The sequence below is a fragment of the Nomascus leucogenys genome, chromosome 6, assembly GCF_006542625.1.
Source record: "Nomascus leucogenys isolate Asia chromosome 6, Asia_NLE_v1, whole genome shotgun sequence".
Lineage (NCBI taxonomy): Eukaryota > Metazoa > Chordata > Mammalia > Primates > Hylobatidae > Nomascus > Nomascus leucogenys.
This window is the reverse complement of record NC_044386.1, coordinates 67593222-67605279: the sequence shown is the minus strand read 5'-3', so window position 1 is coordinate 67605279 and position 12058 is coordinate 67593222. Positions and strand designations below refer to the sequence as shown.

At 42.5% G+C, this 12058-nt stretch overlaps 1 protein-coding gene across 4 annotated transcripts in view; it reads left to right on the top strand.

The window, feature by feature from the left end:
* Nucleotides 1-12058, top strand: part of RYR3 (ryanodine receptor 3) — a 568187-nt gene that overhangs the window by 468559 nt on the left and 87570 nt on the right. For all 4 annotated transcript variants that reach the window (XM_030814359.1, XM_030814360.1, XM_030814362.1 and 1 more), the window contains exons 62-64: nt 180-240; nt 3022-3260; nt 4659-4740. In XM_030814359.1, the coding sequence (XP_030670219.1) occupies nt 180-240; nt 3022-3260; nt 4659-4740 (382 nt within the window). The remainder of the gene's footprint in view (nt 1-179; nt 241-3021; nt 3261-4658; nt 4741-12058) is intronic.

The window sequence follows — 12058 nt, the reverse complement described above, 5'->3', positions numbered from 1 at the left end:
TCATAAAGCAAAGGCTGTGTCAGGCTAGAAATTAATGCATTGTCTCTGAACACAGGCCCAGCACTTTATGTGTTGGTAGTTAATTATGCTGGGCTGTGGCTTGTGCATATGGAGAAGATTGCATTTGAAAGACAGGCTGAGTGGTTTGAGGGAATCACAGATGATATTTTTTATTCTAGGTAGTGATTCTACTACAATGGTGAGCTGTCTTCACATCTTAGCTCAGACACTTGACACAAGGTAAGTCTGCCCAGTTTTTCCCAATAGTTCCTCATGACTTCTCCTCTAACCCTCTCATCTCACCAATTATACTGAAGAGGAGACAGATCGCTGCTGCCAGGGTTTGAGAAGAGAGGGGAGACAGGGCGAAGACCCTAGAAGTTAGCACTCTTTTTCTCAGTTCACATAACGAGAGCCACTGCTATCGCATAGACGGAATGCAAAGGCCTGATCCATTCTTGTCTTTCCTTCCTAAGAAGTTCGTCTTTTAGAAGATAAAATATATAATGTGGCAAACCCCACTGGTGGGTGGTGAATCTACAAACGTTATGGGAAAGATGAACCACAGCGCTCTGAATTCAAAACGGCCAAGGAAGGAAATGCACAGAGATCTGGCTTCAAAAGAATCAGAGACAAAGATGTTGATCCCGTGGCCTAGGGATTTGGGAAGAAGTCTTAAAAAATAATACATAAGTTCTGGTAATAACACAAATGATGAGACTGAAAAGAGAGACGCAGGCCGGGCGCGGTGGCTCACGCTTGTAATCCCAGCACTTTGGAAGGCCGAGGCAGGCAGATCACTTGAGCTCAACAGTTCAAGACCAGCCTGGGCAACATGGTGAAACATCTTATCTACAGAAAATACAAAAATTAGCCAGGCATGGTGGTGCATGCCTGTAGTCCCAACTACTCAGGTGGCTGAGGTGGGAGGATGGCTTGAGCCCAGGAGGTGGAGGTTGCAGTGAGCTGAGATCACGCCACTACACTCCAGCCTGGATGACAGAGCCAGACCCTGTCTTAAAAAAAAAAAAAATAAGAGAGAAACAGTGGAAAGAACTGACAGGGACCTTTCTTTAACATGCCCATTAAAAAGGGTCCTTGTCAGAGCCGGGCACCATGATTTCTGCCTATAGTTGAAGCTACTCAGGAGGCTGAAGTGGAAGGATTGCTTGAGCCTAAGAGTTCAAGACCAGCCTGAATAATGTAGACAGACCTCATCTTTAAAAAAAAAAAAAAAGAAACGTCTTTAGCAAAATTGGGAGGAGGACACACACCTAAGACCCAATGCAAAAGAGGTTACCAACCTAAAAGAGTGGGACACTAAAAGAGTGTCCCAAAGACGAAAATCCACAATGAACTGAGAATGGCTATAAAAAAGGAGAGTAAGGACTGTTAAAGGGATGAGAAATCTTTACTCCAAGAAACTTGGGCAAAGTCTTGAGAGAGTCCAGTTTTTTGTTTGTTTGTTTTATTTTGTTCTAAATGAAGGTCAGTTGCAGGTTGGTGTGTTTAGTAATTATTCCTAACAAAACCTGGGACTAGAAAGTTAGGAAGGGCCAGATGCAGTGGCTCACGCCTGTAATCCCAGCACTTTGGGAGGCAGAGGTGAGTGGATCACTTGGGGCCAGGAGTTCAAGACCAGTCTGGGCAACATAGACCCCCATCTCTACAAAAAATTTTTAAAAATTATCCAGACATGATGGCACATGCCTGTGATCCCAGCTACTCAGGAGGCTGAGGTGAGAGGATTGCTGAGCATGGGAGGCTCTCATGAGAGGTCACTGCACTCCAGCCTGTGCAATGGAGTGAGACCCCATCTCAAAAAAAAAAAAGTTAGGAAGATAGCTCATGAATACTTATAGGATAAGAACAAGCCTAACTGACTTTATTTCTTTGTTTGTATTGTCTTGATGAGTTGAATGATTATCAGGAAAATGATGTAGATAAAAAGTATCTGTCCTTGAACCAAGTCTTTCATAATCTTCTGAATAAGATATAGAAATACAAAACTTATAGATGACTTGTAAGCTTTGTTCCAATTCTAAGTTTTATGAAATACTGTAGTTTTGAGGGAAGGCTTCAGATGTCCATAGCTGATCTTCATCCCTGTAGATCACATTTCAGTGTTTTGTTTTGTGTTTTCCAGAGATCTGATTAAGCTATCTACTTTAAAAGGGCTAGGTGTCTCTTTTCTCTTTCCTCATCCAACCTAAGACATTTCCTGCAAACTAACAGAAATCTAAGCTTCTGTTGACTTATTTCCTTGCTCTTTTTCTCTAAGAGGTCTTACATCAGAAGAGTTTATGTTTCTAGCTAGCCTTTATAAAAGTTGTTTATCTAGGCTGAGCGTGTTGGCTCACGCCTGTAATCCCAGCACTTTGGGAGGCCAAGGCGGGCAGATCACCAGGTCAAGAGTTGGAGACCATCCTGGCCAACATGGTGAAACCCCGTCTCTACTAAAAATACAAAAATTAGCCCAGGCATGGTGGCGGGCATCTGTAAATCCCAGCTACTCGGGAGGCTGAGGCAGGAGAATTGCTGGAACCTGGGAGGCGGAGGTTGCAGTGAGCCGAGATCACACCATTGCACTCCACCCTGGTGACAGGGTGAGACTCTGTCTCAAAAAAACAAACAAACAAACAAAAAGTTGTTTATCCCACAACTTTTCTTAAAGCTCATTTCCCTGTTCTTTTAACTAGATATTTACAGAAGACTTTAGCCAGTTGCAACTTACTGTAGATAATAGCGGGTGACCAATATTGGCTTCATTCTAGATTGTTCTCTGCATTTCCTGAAGAGGTGAGCAATATTTCCCTCAGACTGTCCAGTGGCTAGCCCCTCTGGGATTATGTGATTCAGGTTTCTTCCTGGATGTTAACTGCTCTCTCCCTTTCTCCTGACACAGTGTCATTGAGTGACAGGAGTGGCAAATGTCTGCCCAGACGACACTGCCAGTTTCAAGAAGGGGATTGGACAAAAGTTCAGATTATGCTTCTAGATTTGAACATTGTTTGCTTGCAGGACTGTCATGAAGTCAGGCTCAGAGCTGGTGAAAGCTGGGTTACGAGCATTCTTTGAAAATGCTGCAGAAGATTTGGAGAAGACTTCAGAAAACCTGAAACTTGGGAAGTTCACCCATTCCCGAACGCAGATTAAAGGCGTTTCTCAGAATATTAACTATACTACAGTGGCTCTGCTCCCCATCCTGACATCCATCTTTGAGCACGTCACTCAGCATCAGTTTGGAATGGATCTACTCTGTGAGTTCTACTGGTATTTGTCATGGATTTATGTGCACATGGCCCCAGATAGGAGGTGCAGGGCCCATTCTCTTATGTTGACCTTGAGGGCAGAGCAGAGAGAGAATTATTCCATGCCTTTTCCTTCTTAGATTAAAAAGAAGAAGGAGAAGAAGTAATATACTCTTGGAATGGAAAGAAATTCCCTAATTTGAATATATAATATTTATCTTTTTCCACTTTTGTTCTGGACCAGAATTTCCCATTTGCTGGTCTAGCTCTTAGCTATTGTACTCTCGCTTAATTTGAAAGGTTATCTGAGTAATACAGTGGGAGATACAGATTTGCTCCTGGGTTTTTGAGACACCATTTTTCTTATTAAGAAGACTTAATTTATTCATTGGATACCAGGAGCAAAGGAAAAATGCTAACATTTCATTATCTGAGCTTTCAGAAGACCAAAGCTGGTTGGTTTTATTTTACTTTGCATTAACACCATGTTTAGTGCCAACACCTCCTCCAGCCCCCTGTGCCGATAGTCTGCCACCAAACTTCAGTTTTACACTTTAAATATTGGGACATGATTTAATTTGACCAGTTGTTGATAGCTAAGACTATGTCTTTCATATCCTTGAACAACTGAAAATCAGTGATTTCTGTTGTGTGGGGGCTGGGAGAACATCCAAACTCATTATTTTGTGTTATAAAAACAATGCAATTCCTTGGTCCGAAAACAAAACATTAAATTAGTTCTGAAAGTAGTCCCAGCCTTGGTATGAGCTCCAGACATGGCTAGGGATGGGTAGCCTGCAGATTCACAAGCAAAACATGCCCTTCCCCTAGGAAACATGATAAAACCATACTATTGAATTGCCTTTTGCAGAACACCCAGCAGAGAACCTGGGATAGGCAGATGTGAGGGATTTTGCTGTATCTCTAAGGGAAGTCTAGCAGTTGGACGTATCTTCCTGGGAAATGAGCAAAAGGCTCATTCAAGCTTCAGATTTTCTGCATTCTTCCTTCCAAAGGAAGGAAATATTGCACTGGATAAAATTGGGCTAAAATGTCTCTCTCTATTGGAAACAAACCAAATCCCATTATGGAAGGACCCATTGGTCAAATGATTCCTTTCCCTGTGAAGTGATGTAATCTTCATGTTAAGCCCCACAAAGGAACTGGGATTGCTCAGTGGAGGATTTTTCCTATCTTTTTTTTTTTTTTTCCCAGTCCAGCGATTAGCAAACTGGCATCTGGGTAGAAAAGGAATATGTTTGTTGAGAGAGAAAGGGAGAGATCTTTTACTCTTTACTCTTTTGCTCTTTACTCAAAAAATGCTCGTGCATTTTTTTTTTTCCTCTTCATGGATCCTTTCTGTGTTCAGGATTGATGCAAATCAATGACATTTCTTCTTTGTTTCAGTGGGTGATGTGCAGATTTCATGCTACCACATACTGTGCAGCCTCTACTCCCTTGGGACGGGAAAGAACATTTATGTTGAAAGGTAATTAGTGAACGAAGAGGCTAACACTTTCAAGCATAGTAAAATGTTACTTACAGCTTTTTGAACACTTAATGATATCATTTCAATCCAGCAAGACCAAAATGCTCCCTGATATAGAGTGGTGGTTTTGAGCCTTGTTTATGACATGCTTTTGGCAACATAAAGAAGTGCAATGATGAGGCTATTGAGATTTATGACTCCTGTGGAGATAGCTGGTGAATGTATGTGGCTGGAGAAGCAATATAGCCAAGCTAAATCGTGTGCTCATAATCAAAATGTGTTGGAGATATGTCTATTTCCTCAGAATCACAGCTTCTAAATAGCTTCCAGAGTTTCTGAGGTTAAAGTTTGCTGAGAAGCTCAAGAGACATGAGACAGTTGCTTTAGTGTTTAATGAGTTTCTGTGTGCTACAACCCTGGACCTTTACCAGTCTTGGCTGTCAGATTTGCTATAGTTTTCAACAAGTGCACGCTTTGGTATTAGCAATGCTAGTCAATACTCTTGAGTCTGAGCAAGCTGACTGCAGAAGTGCGTGGGTTCCAGTTTTGCCTCTCTAATCTGCCTGTCGCAGCAGAGGCCCTCGGTGACCCCTTGCTTTTCAGCATCAAATGCCTTGTGTTCTGTTGTTCTGTTTAATCCATGGGGAAGATTGGAAGGATAAACAGTATTAACAAAACTGTAGATCTTACTCTTATCCTTGGAAGATTTTTGTTTTCTTTCTTGCCTTTTCAAAGAAGCAAACTGGAAAGAATTCGGTCTGTGCTTACAGTTACTTAATCTAAAATCCTTCGGTATCTGCTTTCCATGTGCTGCCTCTATGTATGATGCTTTTATCAAACAAATCAGCAGTGAACCCTTGTCTCATGTCAAAACTTATATTTATTCAAATTGCAATTTCTCAATAAAGCCAAAAATGAAATAAAAGACTTCAGCCCCTTCAAGAACTAAGGAACTACTGACTTGAAGTCATGTACTAGAAACCAAGACATGTTGTAGAAATGTCTGTTTCTTCATAATCACGGCTTCTAAATAGCTTCCAGAACACAAGAAATTGAGGAACTAATGGCTACATTTGTTTTTATTACGATTTTAAGTCTTTAACAGTTGTCAGGCTTTCCTTACTGTTTTACATAAAATATAGATAAATCATTTGTAATTTAGGATAGGAACTGGGCAGACAAAGTTTTATCCATATTTTATACCAAATCACAGAAAAATCAGCAAAAAATTTTTCCATTAATGCCAAATTTCACTTGAGGCAGATGTTTTTAGTTTATTTCTCCCACTGAGCATTTGTAAATACATCCTCAGTATCTTTCTCATTCTCTCGTTATATGTATATAAGTATGCATTCACCCATATGTCTGTATGTTTCTTGGTACAATTTTTTGTAAAGCTTATGCATTCTTCTCTTGAAAAAAAAAGTCAAAGAAAAGTCAACTCTGAAATGTCAGACCAGAAAAAGACTGCTCTTCATGTGACTTTCTATCCTTTATTCATGGATTCATTCCAGGTTGATTGTGTATCTGCAGCACCGTGAAAATTGTGCCTGTGCTTCGTACTCCATGTTGGTAGAAGTCAAGGCTTGGAGAAGCCCCTAGGTTAAGGCTGTCCCTATTGCTTTTTTCTGTATTTTTTTCCTAGATATTTTTTCCCCTGAACTATGTTTCTCATCTGTGTGTTGGTTATTAGGTACATGGCTAGTTCTCGAGAGTGGAGAGGATGTGTGTGCTTGTGTGTTTTAAAATGGAGGAGAATGAACAGGAAGGAACAGCAGGCAGCTTCACATCTGAGAAGCTGGCTCAGGACTCACTCTTTCTCCCTAAATCAGCCGTGTGTTTAGCCCTAGCAATGTACCAATGCTCAGCCTCTGATGTTCTCCCCCAACTAAAGTAAGCAGCTGGTCCAGGTGAGAGGTTGGTGAAACTCAGTGCATCCTAGAGTCATAGGACTTGTGTTTAGTGATTTAATGTAACTGTATTCCCTACTTAGAGAACTCAAGTCAGCGGCCACAAAACAGGCTACTTCTAACCCTTTCACTTCGCCTGACCTCCAGGGTTTCTCTCGGCTAGTAGTCCAGGTCATGAGAATGGCAGATGACATGTATACTTTCCCCTACTCTGTTCCCATCTGCTACTCTGTAATATGGAACGTGGCCCCACACGCATGCTGCCCACCGGGTCTCCTGTGGCCTGCTCACACCCTTCATCCTCATTGTTTCAGGCAAAACTTTTGGCCCCCTTAAAGTCCCTATATTCACTTCCAGAGGCCAAAGTCCTCTTCCAGGTCTGGAAAGTATGTTTCCATTTCGGTGTCCTAACTTGATTTGGTTCGTATTTTATGGGTTCAGAGTTATTGTACATTTTCCAATTTTAGCATAGATCAAGATGTCTTCCCAGTTTCTTTTCATTTCTTGGGGGTTTCACAGAGGAAAGTACAATGAACCCACCATTTCTCTACCACCTTTTGCTGACGTCTCCTTGACTGATGAACGTATGTAAGGGAATCACTACATACTTGCTTTCCAGCTACACCTGAAGTATGCTTTGTAGATGGAAATGATTCAAGACACCTTGGTGATAGGGTTGACTGTGAGGGGCAAAGTCATTGAAATGGAGTACAGACATTTCTTTTGGAATATTTTCTAATTGAGACAACAACACTGAGAATGTCATTGACAAGTGGAGTTTGCAGACACAAAATTTCAGAGAAGGGTAATGGTTTGTGCATTTCATCACGCAGAATACCTAATTATTTCACTTGGAGATACTTTGGTGAACTGAAAGAGCATTTGATGGGGGTTATTCAAGAAAGCAAAGCTTGAAACTTGATAACATTAAACACTGGGTCTCAGTTTTGTTTCAAATGAAGACTGAGTTTTCTACTTCATGCTTTAAAGCTATTTTGTTTCTTTCATCCCGCCTGGCTCCCTTTGACCAATTATTTCTGATCAGACATTGCACCAATGTTCCCTAAACCTCTAAGGTCACCAGCACTGCTGTCTAGACCCGTGTCCTGCCCTGTCCCCACTGTGCTTTCTGCTTCTCTGTTACATGTTATTTCCTCTCTTTAGTACCCACTGGAATATAAATGAATGAACTTTCAAAATTGCAAAGCACCATTTATGTGCAAGATATTATTATTATTACCTTGATGACTTTGTCTTTTCCTGTATCCCTAACAATCGATTTTGAGAGGCAAGATTCAGATATATGGAAATAAAACTGAGAGATTGAAAAGGAAAGTGCTACTTGTCAAATTAGGATGTAACAAAAACTGAGATACAAACTGAACACTGTCCAGTCTGTCACCACTGACCAAGTATGTATTGTGTGAAAAATACTGTATGAGGCAGTGAGAACCGAGACCAGATGAACCTGGGCAACCTGGCAAGACCCAGTGGCTACAAAAATTTTTAAAATCAGCCAGTCATGGTGGCACATGCCGTAGTCCTAGCTACTCGAGAGGCTGAGGTGGGAGGATCGTGTGAGCCCAGGCTTTCAGGGCTGCAGTAAGCTGTGATAGCACCACTGCACTCCAGCCTGGGCTATGAAACAAGAACTTGTCTCTAAATAAAGAGAGTTTCCATATCCAATGATAAACCCTTCCAGTATATCCTCTGGTTATATTATGGAGCTGTTTCTGTAGGCTTTTCTCTGCAAGAAGCTTGGCCTATACCAACACTCCCTGCTGGGGAGCACTAATGACCGGTGAGCCTTATATTAATAACAGCAAGTCTTTGCCTGGCTCAATCCCTCCTTGGGCTTTGGGGCCAAAGTCATTCACACTGATAGTTCACAGCCAGGAGCATTAATTGGCAGACTTCTGGGTTTTACTTTTACAGACTTCTCAGTTTTACTTTTTTTTTTTTTCCTGGGTTTAACTTTTAACAGCTAGGCCAAGAGAGCTGTTGTTTATTTCTTGGCAAGAAGCTAATTAGCACCATCGTGCACCCCAGACTAGAAAATGCCCTGTTGTGGAGCTTGTGGAGTGGTCAGGTTTGTCAGTAATTAATATGAGAGCCCAGGGCCAGTCCCCTGAGTCAACACAGCACCAGAGAACTGAGACTTAGCAACAGCCTGTTACCCCAAGGACTGCCTTCGTGTCTGACTAACCTTCTAGAAATCCACTTTCAGGAGATCATGGTTTTAATTTTGGTCAAAGAAAGAGAAAAAAAAAAAAAAAGAGAACAATAATGGATCTATCCAGTCCCAAGCCACCTCGGGACCCCTTGTCTCCTAGGTTCATCTCTGTGTAAAATTTGCTATCAGGCAGGATGCGGTGGCTCACGCCTGTAATCCCAGCACTTTGGGAGGCAGAGGCGGGCAGATCACCTGAGGTCAGGAGTTCGAGACCAGCCTGGCCAACATGGTGACACTTCGTCTCTACCAAAAATACAAAAATTAGTCGGGTGTGGTGGTGGGTGCCTGTAGTCCCAGCTACTCGGGAGGCTAAGGCAGGAGAGTCGCTTGAACCCAGGAGGCAGAGCTTGTAGTGAGCTGAGATCACACCACTGTACTCCAGCCTGGGCAACAGAGCAAGACTCTGTCTCAAAATAAATAAATAAAGCTATCAGATTTGAAATCTTACCTCTTGTTATTCCTGATTTTCATCCAGGTTTTCTTTCCCAATGCTCTCCCTGTGGCCTTTCTTGTCCTTTAACAATTTATCTCCTTATTTCTTCCTCCAATTCACAAAGCAAGACTGAAGAGAGAAAACACCGTATTTCTCCTCATTGGCCACTGTGGTAAAGATGGTAAAACTCTTAGCTGAAAAAAATTGCCCCTTGTGAATGCCTGTATTTGAGGTGTAGAAGCACTCACTATCCTCAGTTATCACCGAGGGAATTGGCAACTCAAGTCTGACGTTAAAATGATGCCCCTCTTCCCACGCCTGGCCACGACCTTCAGCTTAGTAAAGAAGAGAAATAATCAGAGAAGAGCAAGTGCTGAGAAGGAAACGCAGGGGAATAGGCCTGGCCTGGGGCCTGTTCACAAGCGAAGCTGCATTGTGAAAGCTTCGCCAAGAGCACCTGCTTCTCAGCGGTCTCGGTCTCTGAGCAGCATTGATACACAGGGCACAACAGGATTGGTTTGTCCAAGGGTTTCCACTCTGTCTCTGGAGCAGTCCTGGGTGGGGAGGTTTTAGCAGTCAAACCTTCATCCAAAGGACAAGACTGAGCCATCAGCTAAGAAGAGATTGCCTGACTGAGGACCTGTCAATCCAGTGTTGCTGACTGGGGGCTGATTTTAAAGTTATCGGTTCAAATGCTTCATGGCCAAGTAGGCTATCAGCCGAGCCTAAGAAGAAGATAAAACATAAAACCACATATATTAACTTCCCCTTATAGTAATTTAAAAGATCACTTTTTAAAATACGTTTGGTAACTTGAATGAAGACTAGGTGGGTTTTCGAAGGAATACACAGCTTTCTGCCAACTCACCCATCCTTCCCTCCTCCTCCTCTCTAGTTCAGCAGATTTATCTTATATCTCAAGGAGAGCGCTTCTGTATACCCTAGATTTGCTGTCTGCAGATTCTATCATTGTCTTGTGCAGTCATTTTTTTTCAAGACCAGTTAAGATCACAATTTTCTTTTTTTTTTTTTTTTTTTTTGAGATGAAGTCTTGCCCTGTCAACCAGGCTGGAGTGCAATGGTGTGATCTCAGCTCACTGCAACCTCCACCTCCCAGGTTCAAATGATTCTCCTGCCACAGCCTCCCAAGTAGCTGGGATTACAGGCGCCCACCACCACGCCCAGCTAATTTTTGTATTTTTAGTGGAGACAGGGTTTCACCATGTTGGCCAGGCTGGTCTCGAACTCCTGACCACGTGATCCACCCGCCTTGGCTTCCCAAATTGCTGGAATTACAGGCATGAGCCACTGCACCCAGCCAAGATCATATTTTTAACCTAACTCAAGTGTGTCTATTTCTCTGTTAGAGCAAAGCTGCAGGTTGACCCTAATCCTTATGATTAGTCCATACAGATGTTATTTGATCACATTGTTGATGTAGAGTTCAATATAGAACACAGGTTCTATATTTGCCCTGCATTTAATGAGAAAGAATCTGGAGGACAAAGGTTAAGGTTAAGACTATCTGGTTTACTTCTCAGTTTAAAAAAAAAATAAAAGGCTCCCCTAACCTCCCCATAATAAATACTTGTTATCCACTTTAAGACAATCTATGCTTTTGGCATTCTAGCTTCTTGGTGCTGCTGGAATTATTGGCTGTTGTCACAGTGAGAGGCAATTAACACAAAGTCTTGGGCACAGGTCTTAGTGGGGAACTGAAGGAAACCCACAAGAGTTGGATGCCCTTCTGCTTCCACAGAATCACAGTAATGTGGCAAGTGTTGGCTCTTGGCTCCAAGTGCCCTTTCTCAAGCTGGCCATTGTTGTGTGATGATCCTGTAACATTCCCCGAGATGCAGCCCAGCACCCTCAGTTCCCAGGGATTCTGCTCATGAGCTCATATGCAGAGCATCAGTGCTTGACTTGAGTTGATCAGCCAGAGAGAACACATGGACACAGGAAGGGGAACATCACACATCAGGGCCTGTTGTGGGGTTGGGGGAGTAGGGAGGGGTAGCATTAGGAGATACACCTAATGTTAAATGACGAGTTAATGGGTGCAGCACACCAACATGGCACATGTATACATATGCAACAAACCTGCACGTTCTGCACATGTACCCTCAAACTTAAATTATAATAAAAAAACTTTAAAAAAAAACAGACCTTAAGATATGGTGAACAGTTAACTATTTGTACAAAAGAGGGAAAGGAGTAACCGTTATTTGAGGTCTCTCTTGTAAATCAAGCAGTAGGTTTTAGGACCTATTGTTTGTGTTGTAAGGGCAGGTCTTTTATTTTTGTGTCTCATGGGTGCTTTGGTGTGCTACCTACTGTTCCCACTAGTGGACACAGGCTCCATCCATAGCAGAGAATAGACACAGAGAAATTACACAGATTTCAAAGCATTTTTGAGAACAGGGAGGATCCATCTCAATTTGGATACCAGCAGAACTTGCTCTCACATATGCTAGGAGAGAGGGACAAAGCCGCACAGTGTGTTATATCATCTTAACCAGTTAAGAACTAGGATCTGGCTGGGCGCGGTGGCTCACACCTGTAGTCCTAGCACTTTGGGAGGCTGAGGCGGGCGGATCACGAGGTCAGGAGATCGAGACCATCCTGGCCAACGTGGTGAAACCCCATCTCTACTAAAAAACAAAAATACAAAAAGAAATGAACCGGGCGTGGTGGCAGGTGCCTATAGTCCCAGCTACTCGGGAGGCTGAGGCAGGAGAATGG